Source organism: Giraffa tippelskirchi, chromosome 8, assembly GCF_054371585.1.
Source record: "Giraffa tippelskirchi isolate mGirTip1 chromosome 8, T2T-mGirTip1v1.2.pri, whole genome shotgun sequence".
NCBI classification, from domain to species: domain Eukaryota; kingdom Metazoa; phylum Chordata; class Mammalia; order Artiodactyla; family Giraffidae; genus Giraffa; species Giraffa tippelskirchi.
Window position 1 is genome coordinate 19,124,838 of NC_137282.1, and position 16,484 is coordinate 19,141,321.

At 34.7% G+C, this 16,484-nt stretch overlaps 1 protein-coding gene across 2 annotated transcripts in view; it reads right to left on the bottom strand.

Annotated features, from left to right (window-relative positions):
• TNKS (tankyrase) overlaps nt 1-16,484 on the bottom strand; it is a 154,687-nt gene that overhangs the window by 133,688 nt on the left and 4,515 nt on the right. For both annotated transcript variants that reach the window (XM_081520916.1, XM_081520915.1), the window contains exon 2: nt 770-994. In XM_081520916.1, coding sequence (XP_081377042.1) covers nt 770-994 — 225 coding nt within the window. The remainder of the gene's footprint in view (nt 1-769; nt 995-16,484) is intronic.

The window sequence follows — 16,484 nt, forward strand, 5'->3', positions numbered from 1 at the left end:
CTTGAGTTTCAAGAAAGAGATGATACACTCAGGAGACACTATGCTTGTTCTCTAGAAGCCTGTTTTAGATTTCAAAATGAAAGATTTTACACAATAAAGCAAAGTCTAAAATAGACGCCTATTTAGATAAACATAAAAGAAATGCTGATTGAATACAATTTCATATAATCGTAATACTTAAAATCATTGAAAAGTTCAATTTTGTTTGAAATTGCTTTTTCTCTAGACTCTTGAAAATATTAAACCTTGAACTGTTGTATTTGAATAACTCAAAGCTTTTCCAGGGCTAATAAAATAGCTGGTGTTCAATTTTAGCAACATAAAGAAAAAGGTTTTGCCTTAGGACTAGATGACTTTCCTTGAATCAACCTGAACATCCAAATATGTCATCCAATTCAGTAAGAATTTGTACTTTATAATGGTTCTCATTGATGCTAGGATGGAAAACTTTCAGACTTTTAAAGACTGTAAATTAACTAAATTTGATAACAGTAATCCATCAAAATTTAGTTCCACACCAGCTGGCATTTGCCTTACATTTGGAGAGTTAATATTGTGAATCTTGTTCCTAACCAACTTTAGATTTCCATTTCTCTACTTCACCTTTGATGGAAAAGAATTGCTTATAAGAAGTAACAAAGTGTTCTTTATTCTGAGGAAACATTATTTCCACTACAATAAAAAACAAGGAAGGGTAAACCTTTATTTTAAATGTTATTATATCTGTAAGGTTGACCTTACAATTTAGATATCATCAAATAATACTTACCAATACATACATCGATCTTTCCTTTTATAGCAGCTTCATGCAGAGGGGTATAGTTCCAGTTATCCCTGGCATTTGGATCAGCTCCTTGGCACAGTAGCAGACTCACAACCTCAGCATGGCCAAAAGAACACGCATTATGAAGTGGGATGAGACCGCCATCATCACGAGCATGGACATTAGCACCCATTTGTAGTAAGTGTTCTACCACGTCCTTTCTTCCAAAACCTAAAAAGAAATACGGAAAATATTTTATATTTTAAATATATTTTAAATCAGTTTTGTAAAAAGAATCATTAGAATTCCTTTAACAATAATATCAACAAATATGAGCAACTGAAGTACTATGTTCTACGGCAAAAAGGTAAAAAAAAAAAAAAGATGCCATTCAAATAGATTCTCTCATCTCACAGAACTGAGAATTAAGGAAGCTCTTCCTTTAGTTTGGGCAATTCCTTCTAAAAACATTTCTTCAACACCTATTACATGCTGGAAATTCAGGATCGATGAGGCAAGATTCCTGTCCAAGGCATTCACTTTCCTCTCAAAATCAGATGTATAAAATCCATTTCTATATTTTTAAATACCAATGAAAATCAAATCTAAGACAAAGCACGGCACTTAACATTACACTAGGGAAATTGGAGAAGAATATATGGATACCAGAAATACATGGTGGTAGTGTGGTTACAAGATATTTGAAAAAGAAGATCTAAAGATAATGCCATAATGTCTACTCTTGGGACTGGTACTAAAACTAAATGAATGCGTAATTACAATTCAAATTTACATTTACTGAGTTTGAGGGACTTTCATGACAAACAAGTGAGAACACAGGCTTTTGGAAATACAGAACCTGAACACTGGTGAAAAGCATCACAATCTTCAGAAAGAAAAATGGTGGTAGTGGAGGGTACTGTTAGAAGAGTCAGAAAAAAACCTAAAGGACTGTACAAACTAGGCAAACACTGAGAATGGTAAGAAATACCAAGAAAACACATTACGGATGTTAAAGGGCAACAACATTATGCAAAGTTCAACATGATGAGGATTTAGTGAGATAATGGAGAATGGAAAAAATAGCCATTTTGACAATTTGAACGTCATCACAGTACTGTGATGAAATATTAAGCTACACCGCAATGGGGTAAAAAAAAAAAGATTACTGAAGATATTAGCATTTTTATCTTTACCAGCTTAATACTTTTATTAATGACCTTTCCTTTGCTACTTTAAATTTTATTAGGACTTGCCAGCTAGGTATCACTGCCTGCATGCTATTACTTACCATGTAATGTTGTTAGAAAATGACAGAAAATAACATTTTAACGCTGGAAAGCAGTAATGGTCATATCTTCTTTCATTTTATGCATATATTAACTAAATAAATGAGAATTATGTGGAAAATAGAAGCCAAAAAGAGATTTATTTCAATATATGTCCTTCACACTATCTTTAGAAATTCATTCACTCCAGGAAAGCAGGCCAAGAAAAAGTCTCCTGCTTTATAGATTTGAGTAAAGCTTGCATGCAAATTGACATTTCTCTAATTAGTGCACTAACAATGTTTGAGAACTAATTCCCTTTCTTCACTAATAAATGAAGAAAAACAAAAACGGTTGTTATCAGCAAGAAAGTGGTGAAACGGAGCTGTGCTCACACACTGATAATGTGAATATGAACTGGTGCCACATTTTTTTTTAATGTTTTTTGATGTGGATCATTTTTTTAAAAGGTCTTTATTGAATCTGCTACAATATTGCTTCTGTTTTATGTTTTGTTTTCTTGGTCTGGAGACATGTGGGATCTTAGTTCCCTGACGAGGGACTGAACCCACACCTCCTGCGTTGGAAGGCAAGTATTAACCACTGGACTACCGCAGAAGTCTCATGGTACCACATTTTAGAAAAAAATGTAGCATTATCATGAATAGGCTTAAATAAATATACTCTCTGACTCAAAATACCACTTTTCAATTTTTATCATGTAAAAAATGATTTATCCATGGACAAAGATTTTGCATCAAGAATGTTTATCATAATATTATTTACAGAAAATTATGGAGATTAGATGTCCAATAATATTGTTACATAAATGATAAAATGACAGTTTTTGAATAATATCATCTGTATCGAAATGATGCTAGAACACTGTGAGTGGACTTAATATCACTGAGCCATATATTTTAAAATGGCTAAAATGGCATTTTATTTTTAAACTGTTTAAAATAAATAAAAATTTAAAATTTATATTTTACCACAGTAAAAAAAAAAAACACAAAAAAGGTATAGACCAACCACCCACCCACAGACACACACACAATTATTATAAAAAATTCCAACATAGAAAGGTGTTTCTTATACATCAATCAGTTCTCCTTCCATTCTTTCTCCACGTTCCCTCCCTTCCTCTCTTTCTTGGCTGTGTCATGCTGCAAGTGGGATCTTAGTTCCCCAACCAGGGATCAAACTTGCATTCCTTACAGTAGAAGCGTGGAGTCTTAACTGCTGGGCCTTCTGGGAAGTCCCTCAATTAGCCTTTTGGATTACAAATATATAAAACAAAATGTAGGAGAAAAAATATGATATTTGAAATATAGATGGATAGAAAATGAGACTAAATCATTAGGTAGTAGAAATATGAAATTTTTTCTTCTTTTTGATTATCTCTTTTGTTATTACATAAAACATAATTTTGCATAAAATATATGTCTGTGTACACATACAAGTTTAAAAAGGTGGAGATGAACAGCCAAAATCAGTAAAGATACATTTTATGTGTCAATTATGAAATCATCTAATTTGATTTTGTATTAAAATGCATTAAATCAGTGTTGCCCACAAAAAAATTAATCCCCTATTTAAAGTACTGTAATTTAGGAAGCCATACATAAAAAGCTTATCAAAACATGTACTCTACCTGTACTATTAACTACAATTCATAACTGGTCATTCACCACTCTATCCATGTTTAATGCATATGCATTACTTTTTATACATAAAGAGAATTCATTATCTACGTGGTCATACGAGGCCTTTGTTTCATAACCAAGGTTTGTAGCAATTATCTCTGTAATTGATTTTTTTGGGGGTCTAAAGAACCAAAATAAAAATAATAATTAGGGCTGGTTCAAAGAAGTACACAGAATTTGACTACAGTAACTTACCTATAAATTAACTCATAGGAAATAGCTTCTAAGTGAAAAGCATTACATACCCAAACAAGATTTTCAGTGTCCCATTTCACCAAGCTAGCACATGTCAAAAAGTTAAGTCACAATTTTTAAAAGGAATAATGTTGCTACTTATACATATCTTTATGGCTTAGTGTTACAAAGCACAAAAGAAAAACCAATGAACCATCTCTCTGATCCAACAGAGGCTGTTAAAAATCAAGACAGTGTAATACTCTGATCTTTACCAACAAGACAGTATGTGCTATTAGAAGAGACTCCCAAACTGAGAGTTGTACAAAAGGTATAATTTAACTTTAACAGAAAATTTCTTACAGAAAAATTCTTTTTGCTTCAAGTACATGCCTTATTTCTGACAATAAAAATAGCAATAATAATGGTAAGTAGCTAACATTTAGTAAGCTCTTTTTTCTGACAAGAAGAATGCCAAATGCTTGATAAGCATTAGCTCCTGTGATAACATCCTGTGACAAGCATTTTCCTCATTTTATTGTTGAAGAATTCTTTCCCTCAGTTCTGATACTCATGAACTATACTTCCAAACACACATCTCAAATCTGCCTACTCCCCAGGGCCACCAGCTTGGTTTCAAGCTCCACAATCTCTTGTCTAGACTTCAGCACAAAACCTTTTCTTGGTCTCTCTACTGTCACATCTGCTGCCTGACAATTCATCCTTAACAGAGCAGACAGTGTGTCTCTCTTCAAGGCATGCATCAGATCAGGTCACTTCCCTGCTTAAAATCCTGCAAAGGATTCCAATAACACACATAACAAAACCTCCTTATGACCTAACAAGTGAGTCGGCCACTCTCACCTCTCCTACCTCATTGAGCTCTACTAGTCCTGTCTTTCACTTTCTGTTCCCTGGACATGACAAACTAATTTCAGCCTAAAGGACCTTGTAAACTTGCTGGGTGCTCTGCCTGAAGACCCAGATCTTCACATGCCTAGCTCCTTCTGTCATCCGATTCTCAGCCCAAAGATAACAACTTGGAGAGACTCTGAGACTAGTTACTCAATGTCAATCTACCCACCCACGCACACACATTCTTTCAACATTATTTTCAACATGAGTTCTTTGTATATTTTGTATAATAATCTTTTACCAGAAACATCATTCACAAATACTTTCTTCCACTCGGTAGGTTGCTTTCTCACTTTTCTTGATGGTTTCCTTTGCTATGCAGAGGTCTTTTAGTTCAATGTAGTCTCACTTATTTTCACTTTTGTTGCTTTGCTTTTGGTGTCAGAGTCAAAAAATCATCACCAAGAGCTATGTCAAGGAGATTATCACCTATGTTTTCTTCTAGGAGACTTATGGTTTTAGGTCTTACAGTAAGGTCTTTAATCCATTTTGAGTTAATTTTTGTGTATGGTGTAAGATAGTGGTCCATTTTCACTCTTTTGCATGTAGATGTCCATTCTCCCAACACCATTTATTAAAGACACTGTCCTTTCCTCATTGTATATTCTTGGTTCCTTTGTCATAAATGAATTGACCATATATGAATGGGTTTATTTCTGGGCTCTCTATTCTGTCCATTGAGCTATATGTCTTTTTTTATGCCAATATCATACTGTTTTTATTAAGTTAGCTTTGTAATATGGTTTGAAATCAGAGAGCGTGATATCTTCAGTTTTGTTCTTCTTTCTCAAGATTGCTTTGGCTATTTGGAGTCTTTTGTGTGATACCATACAAATTTGAGATTGTTTTGTTCTATTTCTGTGAAATATACCATTGGAATTTTTATAGGAGTTGCATGGAATCTTTATTGCTATACTGTAGTACAGACATTCTAACAATTTTAATTCTTTTAATCCACAAGCACAGAATATATTTCCATTTATTTGTCTTCTTCAATTTCTTTCATTAGCATCTTATAGTTTTCAATATACAGGTCTTCATTTCCTGGATTAAATTTACCCTAGGTATTTTATTCTTTTTTTACACTTGTAAATGGGATTGTTCTCTTAATTTCTCTATTAGTTCATCATTAGTGTAAAGAAAGCCTACAGATTTTTATATATTGATTTTATATCCTGCAACTTCATTGAATTTTCTTATTTAAACCTTTTTGATAGAGCCTTCATGTTTTTCTATATATAGTGTCATCAGCAAATATGACTATTTTACTTCTTCTTTTTTAATCTGGATGATTTTTCTTTTTCTTGTCTAATTGCTCTGGCTAGGATTTCTAATGCTATGTTGAATAAAAGTGGCAAGAGTGGATACAGTTATATTGTTCCTGATCTTAAAGAAAATGCTTTTGTCTTTTCACCACTGAGCATGATGTTAGCTATGGACTTGTCACATATGGCCTCTATTGTATTGAGACATGTTCCCTTTCTAGAATTAATTCTGGAAAGGTGCAAATTTAGAATAGTGAGTCTTCTAATACATGTGTATGATATACCTTTCCTTCAATTCAGATCTCATATGTACTTCTATTTTGTGTTTTTCTCCATCAATACCCTATTTTTCAAGGATCATTGGGTATTTTAAGGTTTTTGTTGCTTTGGCGGTGGAAGGGGCAGTGGTGCATTAGGGGAGGTCAGTAAAACCAGATGGCACAGAACCTCTGAGTCATAAATAATCAATCTGAATTTGGGCAGGGCAAGCAAGTAGCAATAAAAAGTTCACCCTGATGAATTGTTCTTCAACTAAACTAAGTTTTATGAACCTCGTTTATAAATTTTAGCACTTTCTTTCCCCTAAAGAGTGTGAGAGACAATTATATTATTTTACATACTCAGAAAGTTTTAAAAATATATCATGTGGAAAGCATTGTGCTGGCACTATGAGGAAAACCTAAATTGATAACACATTATCTACACCCAATATACATAAGAATTTTCTTATTCTAATGTTAGAGTTTCAATTAAAGTCTCTCAAAAATGTTTCAATATCAAATGTAAGGTCATTGGCATCTATTCACTAGGCCTGAGTTTAGAGACAGAAAATTGTTTCACTTGTGTTCAGCATTTTCAACTGCTTGAAATTAAAGCCTCAAAAAAACAACCTTGGGCAATATTAAATCTTGTAACTAACAACTACACATTCTAAAATTTAATAGAAGGAGAAAAACCTAAGGTATTTGGAGTATTTAAAAGTGATGTTTTTTATTTATAGTAGCAAAATTATAGCCTAAAGACATTTCGACCTAATTGGATTGTCAGCAAAGCCACAAGGCTGTACATCATTTGAACTGCTAAATTCATCTATCTACACTTATAAAGCCAATGAGAAAATTTATATAGCATTTCTCACATTTATTTTATAATTTTTTTCCTTAAGTGCAAAAAAATTGTACCCAAAAGACTCTCAAAGTAACAATAAAATAAGTTTGGAGCTGTCTAGAAAAACAACTCATGAACATATATATATATATATATATATATATATATATATATGTATTATATCTATTTTCCTGACACAGAAGAAATAACAAAAAGTTACGAAAGATAAAATGTTACTTGGTGACAGATGTGTTCACTGTCTTCTCTAAAAACATTAGGAAGAACCTGAACCTAAAATAGCAGAATAACCTGCTTACTTTCTTAAGCATACCAATCCATTTCCACCCCCAAAAAACCAAACAAAACAAGGCTCTTACAATGACAGTAAAATTACTTTCAATGAAACAAAATTCAGCCATGACACATTTATGCAATAGCTGAAAGGTTTCTAAAGTAACTTTTCTTTCCCAGCCAACAAACTTATTCACCAATTTAATACCAGTAGTTCTAGGTATCTGTGAGCATCTCTAAAGGTCTATTAAGCACAGTAATTTATAACTGTACTGAATTAAAAATCAATAAATGATGTTGGGAAAACTGGATGGCTACAGGCAAAAGAACCAACGTGAACTACTTTCTCACGCTATGTACAAAAATAAATTCAAAATGGATTAGAGACTTAAATGTAAGACCTGAAACCATAAAGCTTCTAGAAGAAAACATAGGCAGTATACTCTCTGACCTCAGTCTTAGCAATATTTTGGTAAGAGAAGCAAAAATAAACAAATGAGACTACATCAAACTACAAAGTTTTACACAATGAAGGGAACTATCACCAAAATGAAAGGCCACCTACTGAATGGAATATTTGCAAGTGATGTATCTGATAAGGGGTTAATATAAAAAATATACAATGAACTTATACAACACCAAAAAAAAAAAAAAACACCCCAATTTTAATAATGGGTAGAGGATCTGAACATTTTTCCAAATAAGACATACAGATGGCCAAGAAACACATGAAAGATGTTCAATTTCCTACTTATCAGGAAAATACAAATCAAAACCACCTCACACCTCTTGGGATGACTATTATCAAAAAAACAACAAATAGTAAGTGCTGGTGAGGATGTGGAAAAAAGGGAACTGCTGTGTAGTGTTGGTGGGAATGAAAACTGGTGTAGTCACTATGGAAAACTGTATGGAGGTTCCTCAAAAGAAAAAAACCTACTAGACAATCCAGCAATTCCACTTCTGGGTATTATTCTGAACAAAACAAAAACATGAATTCAAAAAAATATCTTTGTTGTACCACTATGTTCACTGCATTATTCGTGGGTCAACTGTATTTAAAAAGTAAACAAACTCAGAAAAAGAGATCAGATTTGTGGTTATCAAAGATGGGGTGGGGGTGCAGGAGGGGAACTGAATAAAGATTGTCAATATGGACAAGTCCAACTTTAAGTAAGTACGAAGGATGTAATGTGCAACAGAACAAATACAGTTACAACTGCTCTACGTTACACATGAAAGACGTTAAGAGAGTAAATCCTAAGCATTCTCACTACAAGGAAAAAACATTTGTTTCTTTTTCTTTTATATCTATGAGATGACATATATTCACTATACTCTGGTAATCACTTCATGACATACATAAATCAATCATTATGCCATACATCTTAAAAACTATACAGTGTGATAAAGTAAACTTTATCTCAATAAAACTAGCAGGAAAAAAGCCTGACTCACACCTGTATCTTGGCTGATGTGCAGGAGGCAGCCTCAAAATTAGGAGGACACCCAGCAGAGCAGATCCATTTCAACATGATGGGTAGTTCTATTTTTTTTAAGTTTTCAGTTTCACTACATTTTATGGAGGAAATTATGGGTTTCCTCGGTGGCTCAGTGGTAAAGAAGCCTGCAATGCAAGCCCTGCAGGAGACATAGGTTCGATCCAAGGTCGGGAAGATCTCCTGGAGGAGGGCACTGGCAACCCACTCCAGTATTCTTGCCTGGAGAATACCATGGACAGAGGAGCCTGGCAGGCTACATCCCACAGAGTTGCAAAGAGTTGGACACAACTGAAGCGACTTAGCACACATGTATGCGTGGAGGAAATTACATGCCACAATATTATCTTCTAAACTGGGAGGTAGGGGAAGTCTTGTGATAATTCTTTAAAATGTCAAAGGTTTTCTATGCACTAGGTTAAATTTATGCAGTCCAATATACACAGATCCCTAGATACCTATTAGATTTCTGCTTACTTTATAAGAAATGTTCTATGACAAAGAAACATACATTTTCTACTTAAGATTCAAAGTCATTATTATTTCCTTTTCCAATTTCAATTCTAACTGTATCAGCTTTTAAATAAAGAACTATTTTACATTTCATTAGATCAGAAGTCATGGTTAAGCAAAAGGGAGTATATTACCTGTTACTTCTAAAATAACAGTTTAGAAAGCAAACTACAAAATGACTTCTATAAAGCAATAAAGTTGCATATATTTTTCATTTGTCAAAGGTGGACTCTGACCAATTAATTTCTCCATCTTATAGAATCTGATTTAGAAAGGAAAACATTTATAGTTAGATAGAAGAAAAGAAGTATGGCATTAGGAAGCACTAAAAAAGGAAGTATTTCATTAGGAAGCAGTAAAAACTGTTTTCCCTCAAAACATTGGGAAAAAACACCAAAAGCGGAAGGATAAGACACAAATTCCATATGCCGGTTTAAACAACAACAAAAATACAAAACAAACAAAAACAGGTAAGAAATCACAGCTCCTTGGCAAGGAAAAAAAAATGGCAGAGTGCCACTGTGGGAAGAAACATCAGCTTAACTGCAGAAGATCGGTTATCCTGGATAGGAGAGAGACCAGAGGAAAGTGATCTGTGTCCTTTTCCCCCTCACCACTATCACACTGTCCCCTGTGCTGCAGTAGAATATGAATTCAGTATCTCCAGTGCACCTCTAGCCAAAAGAGAAGGGGTAATACCAAGGGAGAACAGTGGAACCTGGCTGAGGTGGGAAGCAAAGGACATGCCTACAGGACATGTAGGACATGCCTACATACCTACAGGACAGAAAAGAGTCAGGGGAATCCTGAGAACCTAGGATGTCATCACCATTCAGGGCCTCTCTACCCTGAGGCATGTCCTTATCTGTCTAAAACCATGTGCAGAACCAAAACCTAGAACCCCAAACTCATCCTCTCAAATGCAATACTGGCCCAAGTAGCTGTCAGTTCCAAGGGAATATAAGCTCATGGCAGAAAATAATAAGATGTCTGAGGAGTGCAAGCACCATGACAGAATAAATGAAAGCAGAATTAATAGACCAAAAAAGGATATTTAAAATCAGCAAATTAAATGTTGCCAGCGAAAAACTGGAGAATACTGAAAACACAAGAACAAGAGTCTGTCAAGTAAAACCAACTGGAAATATTATCATGAAAAACATAATAGGAGAAATAAAGGATATAATAAATTGACTGGATAATAATGGAAACAAAGGAAACAATTTCTGAGGAAAAAGCGGCTGAAGAACTCTCCCAAAAAACATCGGAGAAGGAGAAACTGAAGTGGAGAAGGAGAGACGAGATGGAGACAGAGGACTGGAAGAGGAAAGACAACATGTAGAAATAACGACAGGACGTTTCCTAATGAAAGGAAAATGCAAAATTCCAGATTAATAAGAGTTCATGAAGTACCAAATAGAATGGATGAAAAAATACAAATTCTCACACTACTCCAGACCAACTAAATGAGAAACGGTGGGAGTGTGGCCCAGCAACCTGCTTTAACAAAGCCTTCCCAGTGACTCTGATACAAAGTTTGAGAATCACCGAGCTAGTGCTTCTGGAAGTTATAACCCTATGAAAATTGCATATGTTTGATGTTTAAATATATATTTCTGAGGGAAATGTCCATACCTGTTATCAGATTCTCAAAAAAGAAAAAGTTAGCAAAATTAAGAACTATTTGTATTAGCTCAGCAGTTTTCAAAGTGTGGTCTGTGGACCACTGGTGGTCCCAGAGATCCTTTCTGGGGGGATTTGAGAAGTCAAAATCATTTACAAAATAATATTAAGAAGGTGCTCATGATAATGCAAAAGCAACAGTAGGTAAATCCGCTGACACCTTGACATGAACCAAAACACTGGCACCAAGCAGTCATTGTATTCTGTAGCACACGTGTTAGTCATTGCATTCTTCACCATCAGACCCTCACAATTAAAAAAAAAAACAAAAAACACCAGCTTCACTTAAGAATGTTATTCATAAAATTAAACAAAAGTTGCTTCTTTTTTAAAAAAAGTCTACCACAGAAGAAAAAAGTTGCAAGTCCACACAAACAAACCAATAAATCATCTGCCACCAACCATTAGTTTAGTTTGTTATACCAAAAAGGCAAAAGGAAAGAAAAATGTACAACATTTTATTTCTTTTGTACAATTAAAAAATTCACAAACCTTAATTCAAAAGGAAACTGACACATTCCAAGAAAATAGACTCAAAAAAAAAAAAAAAAGGTTTAAGCTCACACTGCTTTCATTTTAATTTTAAACACAGATTCCTGAACCAACAGGCAAAGCAAGTTTCTACTTGACAAAGGTCCCAGCAACTCACTGTAGGGAAAAGCAATCCTGAATATCTGATGAAGGCTTAAAAGGAAAACCCAGTAGGTACACAAAAACAAAATACTCATAACTTTCCTCAATTATTCAAAATTAAATAACTTTTAGAACATGAACCTCAAAAGTTATCTTGAGCACCTGGGCTTTAGTATAAATCCCCCAGAAACCCATGCTACTCAATTCTTATTATGAACCCACATTGATGATACAGGTGTTAGCTGCCCCCCCCAAGATCAGGGCTACACCCCACCTTTCTGAGTGTTCCTGTCAGAAGAATAAACATAGACCAAAGTAACTTCAAGTACCCTGACATAGGGAAAAAATGAGAATTTAAGAGGCTCTTGTGTCTTCAATTGTATCTCTCACATATTTTACAATCAACTACTCAAAACATTTCTTTATCCAAGAAGCAAAAACAGGCTATTAAATACATTTATGAATAAGTTGCTCTAGTGTTTTCACCTGCATTTCATTACAAGACTCATGATGATGTTTATTCCTTTCTAAGACCCAGCACTAAAGTAAAATGCATTTGCTTAGTATGATTTACATTCCTCTATCACTCTTCTTCTCCTGGGCTCTAAGTTGAAGATCGAACTTTTTTTAAAAAACATATCTATGCTCACAACTTGGCCCTTGAAGATATGCCTTCTATCCTCCAGATATATTTCTTTGGTCTTTAAACTGCCAAAGAATCATGTCTGGTTTGGAAGAAAGGCACACCTAGCCTGTGACCTAGTCAGTTCCCAGTCAGGGGTGCCTGGGGGGAGGGAAAAAAGGGAGGTAACTAGACTAAGCCTCTCTTCATGAAACGTCTATGTAAATAGACTATGAGGAAGACATCTTACCTATAAAACGCCCTTAGCATGATGTCTCTGGTTAAGGCTCCTAGAAAGCAGCAATGTAGGCTATATAAACTAAGATATTAATATAAAATTATGTTTCTTAATTTAAATGCTATGACTGTAAGAGATGATCCTGCAAACCTTCCTGTGAGATTTACTCTATTATAGGTCAGAGTTCCATGTCCAACATGAGGAGAAAGGACAAGGGGAGTTACCCTCAAGGTCTCAGGCTTCTATTTTTATCCTTGATTATTTAGCAATTAATTTCTCAAAAAATGAGCAGGAGAAAAAAAATGAGGTCAAATTCCATGCAAAGTTCTCATAAGAATGTGAGCAAAGTAACAGCCCTATCAGCAATGTATATTAGAAGAAAATGCCCCCCCAAAAAACCAAAATTAGGATCTACTATTTCAATATTAGCTAAAAGACAATATGAAAAAGATGTAAGATATGAAAGACTAGTATATATGTGAGTTAGAATAAGATGACAGAACTCAGAAAATAATTTAAAATAAAAAAGTATTTCAGTAGTAAAGACTAAATAAGAAGGAAAACAAGTGAAAAAAAAATACACACAATGTCTTATGACCGGGATCAGCAAACTAAAACTCATGTGCCAAATCTGGCCATCTCTTTTTATAAATAAAGTTTTACTGGAACATAACTATACCCATTCATTTATGCATTGTCTATGGATACTTTCATGGCACAAAAGCAGAGGTGACCAGTTGACACAGCTGAAACAGAAATCACACAGGGGATGAAGCCTAAAATCTTTACTGTCTGGCTATATATAAAGTTTCCTAACTCCTGCTTTATGAGAAATGAAAGGTAAAAGGGGAAATCTTTTAAAAGAAATAAAGATATATTTTCTTTTTTGGGGTGACTCAGATCGTAAGGAGTCTGCCTGCAATGTGGGAGACCGGGTTCGATCCCTGGGCTGGAAAGATCCTCTGGAGAAGGAAATGGCAACCCACTCCAGTATTCTTGCCTGGAGTATTCTATGGACAGAGGAGCCTGGCAGGCTACAGTCCAAGTGGTCGCAAAGAGTCAGATAGGATTGAGCGACTAATACTTTCACATGTGTAAGTTTATATACCTAATAATGCCAATAAAATTATGAAAACATAAATATGATATAAAAATTGTTACAAGGAAAAAAGCAAAATTACATTATTCTTTTTTTGCAAAGGATGGAAAACATAGCTATACACTGGTCTGTTGAAGTAATGCACAGAAATAATTTTAATTGAACTATAGTTGATTTACAATGTTTGTAAACTTCAGGTATATACCACACTGATTCAGTTATATATACATATCTAAGTTTTAGATATGTATATATATGTAAAAGGGGCCTCCTGCGTGGCTCAGATGGTAAGGAATCTGCCTGCCCAGATTCCTGACCTACACCTGAAATCTTGAACCACAGAAACTAAAATATGCTTGTTATTTGAAGCTACTAAGTTTTGGGGTGAAAAGCGGAAGTGTTAGTCACTCAGTCTAGTCTTACTCTTTGTGACCCTACTGAATGTAGCCTGCCAGGCTCTCTGTCCATGGGGATTCTCCAGGCAAGAATACTGGAGTCGGTTGCCATTCCCTTCTCCAGGGGATCTTCCCAACCCAGGCATTGAACCTGGGTCCCACAAATTGCAGGGAGATCCTTTACCATCTAAGCCACCAGGGGAAAACCAGGGAAGTGTTGGGGGCAGTTTCATACACATTAGGAAATATAGTAACTAATATAGTAATGCTTTAATAATTACTAATATAGTACTACTGATTTGCCCAATTTAAAAAAAGGGTAAGTGGACTTCATGAAAAAATATAAATGGCAAATAAACACATAGAAAGGTCAGGGAAATACAAAATAAAATCAGAATGAGATACCACACATTCCCATCAGAATGGTTAAAATGAAAGCAACAGAAAACATTAAATGTTGGCAAAGATATGGAACAACAGGAACTCTTGTATGTTGTTAATGGGAATGTAAAATGGCACATCCACCTTGGGAAAAGGTCTGGCAGTTTCTTACAAAATTCAAAATTTACCTATCCTAAAGCCCAGCAATTTCAATACGAGGTATTGAGAAAGAAAATCTATGTTCTCAAAAAGAATTTTACAAGAAGGCGCATAACAGCTTTATTCATAATAGTCAAAATCTGAAAACAGCCTAAGGGTCTCAAAGTAGGGATAAGCCAAACTGAAGGTATAAACCAAATGTAGCATGCTCATATAATGAAATACCTATTATTGATACAAGTTACATCAAAAACATTATGTTTAACAAAAGAAGTCTTACAGAAAAAAGCAAATGTTTCATGATTCCATTTATATGAACTTCTAAAACAGGCAACTCAATCTATAGTGGAAAAAAGTCAGAACAATGTGTCTGCTGGGAGGGGAGGGGATGGGATAGAGGAAAATAACATTAAAGAACTTTCTGAAGTTAGAATTATCTACAAGGATTTGGATTATACAGGCATTTGCATTTGTCAGAATTCTGTGAATATAACATGTAAGATTTGCACAGATTTTACATTAAAAGACAAATCTTTAAACAACACTAAACTCTGGATAATGATATGTATACTGGTGTATTTAGGGGCAGCTGCACAAACGTCTACAATTTACACATCATAAAAAAAAATACTGATGGATAAAGGAAAATATAAGCAGACAGGTATGTAACAGAAATCAGACAGTATTTTTAACTGATGTAAGTATTCCTCTATGGTTGCAGTTTGCTTGTTACCAACTTTTACTATTTAGAGATACTTCTACATAACACCTTCATATAACTAATTTGCTCTTTAAATCATTTGCTTACAAAGAGTAGTATCATTAATGCAAAAGAAAGAGACACTTTGTACATCTTTCTAACTAAAAGTTCTATGTGAACTTTTTTTAAAGTGGTACCTTAAGGAAAGTATAAGGTGTTGAGAAAAGACTAAGTAAAAGATAATTCAGTTTGTAGCCAACAATTTTAAGTCTGAGAAGATATTTATGAAACTAGCTCCTCTTCTATTATCAAATCAGACCTTTCCTAAACCCTGAGGCAAAAACATTTGCTTAAAAGTATAATCAAGGACCTTGCCAGACAATGGATAGAAAGATTCCCATTCCAGAACTGAAGTGTTCTGACTCATTTTTTTTTTTTTTTTTTACCTACTGATGGGCAACCGGAGAAGGCAATGGCACCCCACTCCAGTACTCTTGCCTAGAAAATCCCATGGATGGAGGAGCCTGGTAGGCTACAGTCCATGGGGTCGCTATGAGTCGGACACGACTGAGCAACTTCACTTTCACTTTTCCCTTTCATGCACTGGAGAAGGAAATGGCAACCCACTCCAGTATTCTTGCCTGGAGAATCCTAGGGACGGCGGAGCCTGGTGAGCTGCCGTCCATGGGGTCGCACAGAGTCGGACACGACTGAAGCGACTTAGCAGCAGCAGTAGCAGATGGGCAACAGTCTAGAAGACAGTGTTTTGTTTTGTTCTTTTTAAACAGAATTGACATTTGTACAGTGAAGGAGATAAAGGTAGGGGGACAAGCAAGGACATGCTGAAAAAAATTAAGAGAAAAAGAAATGAGTCAGGCAATCTCTATATGGTTAATGTGTGTTAAGGTAGGTATCTCTCAAGTCAAAAGAAAGCACAAAACTCCCATACATATTTTGCTGCTGTTGATATTGAAGTACCTCATAATCACAATTCCTAGTCAAGTCATATGTTAACTAATGCTCACCATTAAAGTTAACCAGGAAGCCTACTTCAAAATTTCTTCAGTTTAAAG